The 1,501-nt window shown below is 34.2% G+C and overlaps 1 protein-coding gene across 1 annotated transcript; it reads right to left on the bottom strand.

The window, feature by feature from the left end:
* On the bottom strand, positions 543 to 1,266 carry LOC110272009. Its single transcript, XM_021123764.1, has 4 exons — positions 1,056 to 1,266; positions 864 to 956; positions 648 to 789; positions 543 to 562 (listed from the first exon to the last, which is right to left on the bottom strand). Exons 1-4 carry the CDS (start codon positions 1,212 to 1,214, stop codon positions 543 to 545), a joined length of 414 nt encoding a protein of 137 aa, XP_020979423.1. The 5' UTR covers positions 1,215 to 1,266.

Below are 1,501 nucleotides of genomic sequence, written 5' to 3'. Positions count from 1 at the left end.
TCAATAAAAATAAAAGTTAAGTATATAGTTTTCTCTCCTCTCACTTTCCAAATTAAACCCATGTGGGATGTCGTTAAAAGTGATAATCACATAATCATATCTTGTAATGACCCTAAAGCACCAAAAAGATAAAAAATAGCCTTTGCTTTTACTTCCAATTGGATTCCCTATATATTGCTTTATTTCTTTTTTTTTTCATATATGGAATCCAAAATTAAAAGAACAACCACACTCTTTTACATCCAATTGGGTGGAACTTTTATGAATATTATTATCGCACTCTCCACATAAAGATTTAGTTTTCAAGACATGCACTTCTGGTATGTAGCTCTTTTCTCTTAAGGAAAAGTAGTGTTTCCCTTCCCGCATTTTGCAGAAAAGTGAGGTAACATAAGCCAAACACACAAAAACCCTAGGCCAATAGGCTTAATATCTTAGCAACCGATTAGTTTGCGAAAATAATTTTTATTTTTGTTTCTTATTTTTATTTTTTAAAAAATAAATTTTATTTTTGATTTTTTATATTTTAGAAAACATGTTGCTCAATCTCCGCAATTTTTTCCTACACAGTTAGATAAGCAAACAGAAGCATTTATTAGCTAATTGCTAACCAAACAAAATCTGAACACAATTTTAACAACATAAACCTATGAGTAACAACATAGCGATTCTCAACACATTACTTACACCAATAGCCCGAGCTGCATCATGGAGATAGGATCCATTAGGTCGTTTGTGTGTTAAGACAAACAACTCCCCCCTACTAACTGGACGCCCCAGTCGTTCTGACTGCAACAATATATATTAAATAGTGAATAGGTTTACATAGAGAAGGTTCAATGAGTAAGTGAATCCTAAATTACCTCTTCTTCTTCGAGCCTTGCCAAGCTTTTCGATCCGCCAGTATGAGTGTATAACTGCTTCGATCGATTCTCAGCATTTTTCTTACACTTCTCCTATTATCCCACGAAACATAAGAGCTACTAGACACTATTTTTTACTAACTCAATATGACATAAATAGATTTTTTAAAATATTAGATAAAAATAAATTACCTTTGTGTCTTCACTGTTGCGATAATCGAGGAACCATCTCCAATGATCCGCAGTAATTCCCGGTGGACGGCGTCTAATATTTTCTTCAAGGGTCCGATCTGCTTTGTAAAAGTAATGATACAAATGGCTCCTCGTATCCTTCCAAGCCCTTCCTAGCATTTTTAAAATCGTACGCTTGATAATTCATTGACTATCTTCTTCAAAATGGAACAATTCCTGCAAGAGTAGAATTAAATTGTTGATAGGCGTCGAATTAAGTTAAAATGACTTTACAAAAATATAACAATTTACCTTTACACATTCATTATATATCTTGTCCCTAGAGCGAACCTTTCTCCAGTCCTTCTCGCAGATTGGAAATTTGGTGTAGTCAGATCCCAGCATTCCGACAACGCCGCTTAGTATACCAGCTTCATTTCCAACTGGTTGCAGTCTATCATTGAACC

The sequence above is a fragment of the Arachis ipaensis genome, chromosome B05 (assembly GCF_000816755.2).
Source record: "Arachis ipaensis cultivar K30076 chromosome B05, Araip1.1, whole genome shotgun sequence".
In the NCBI taxonomy this organism is placed as follows: Eukaryota; Viridiplantae; Streptophyta; class Magnoliopsida; order Fabales; family Fabaceae; genus Arachis; species Arachis ipaensis.
The sequence above is the reverse complement of the archived record's forward strand: the minus strand, read 5'-3'. Positions and strand labels throughout refer to the sequence as shown.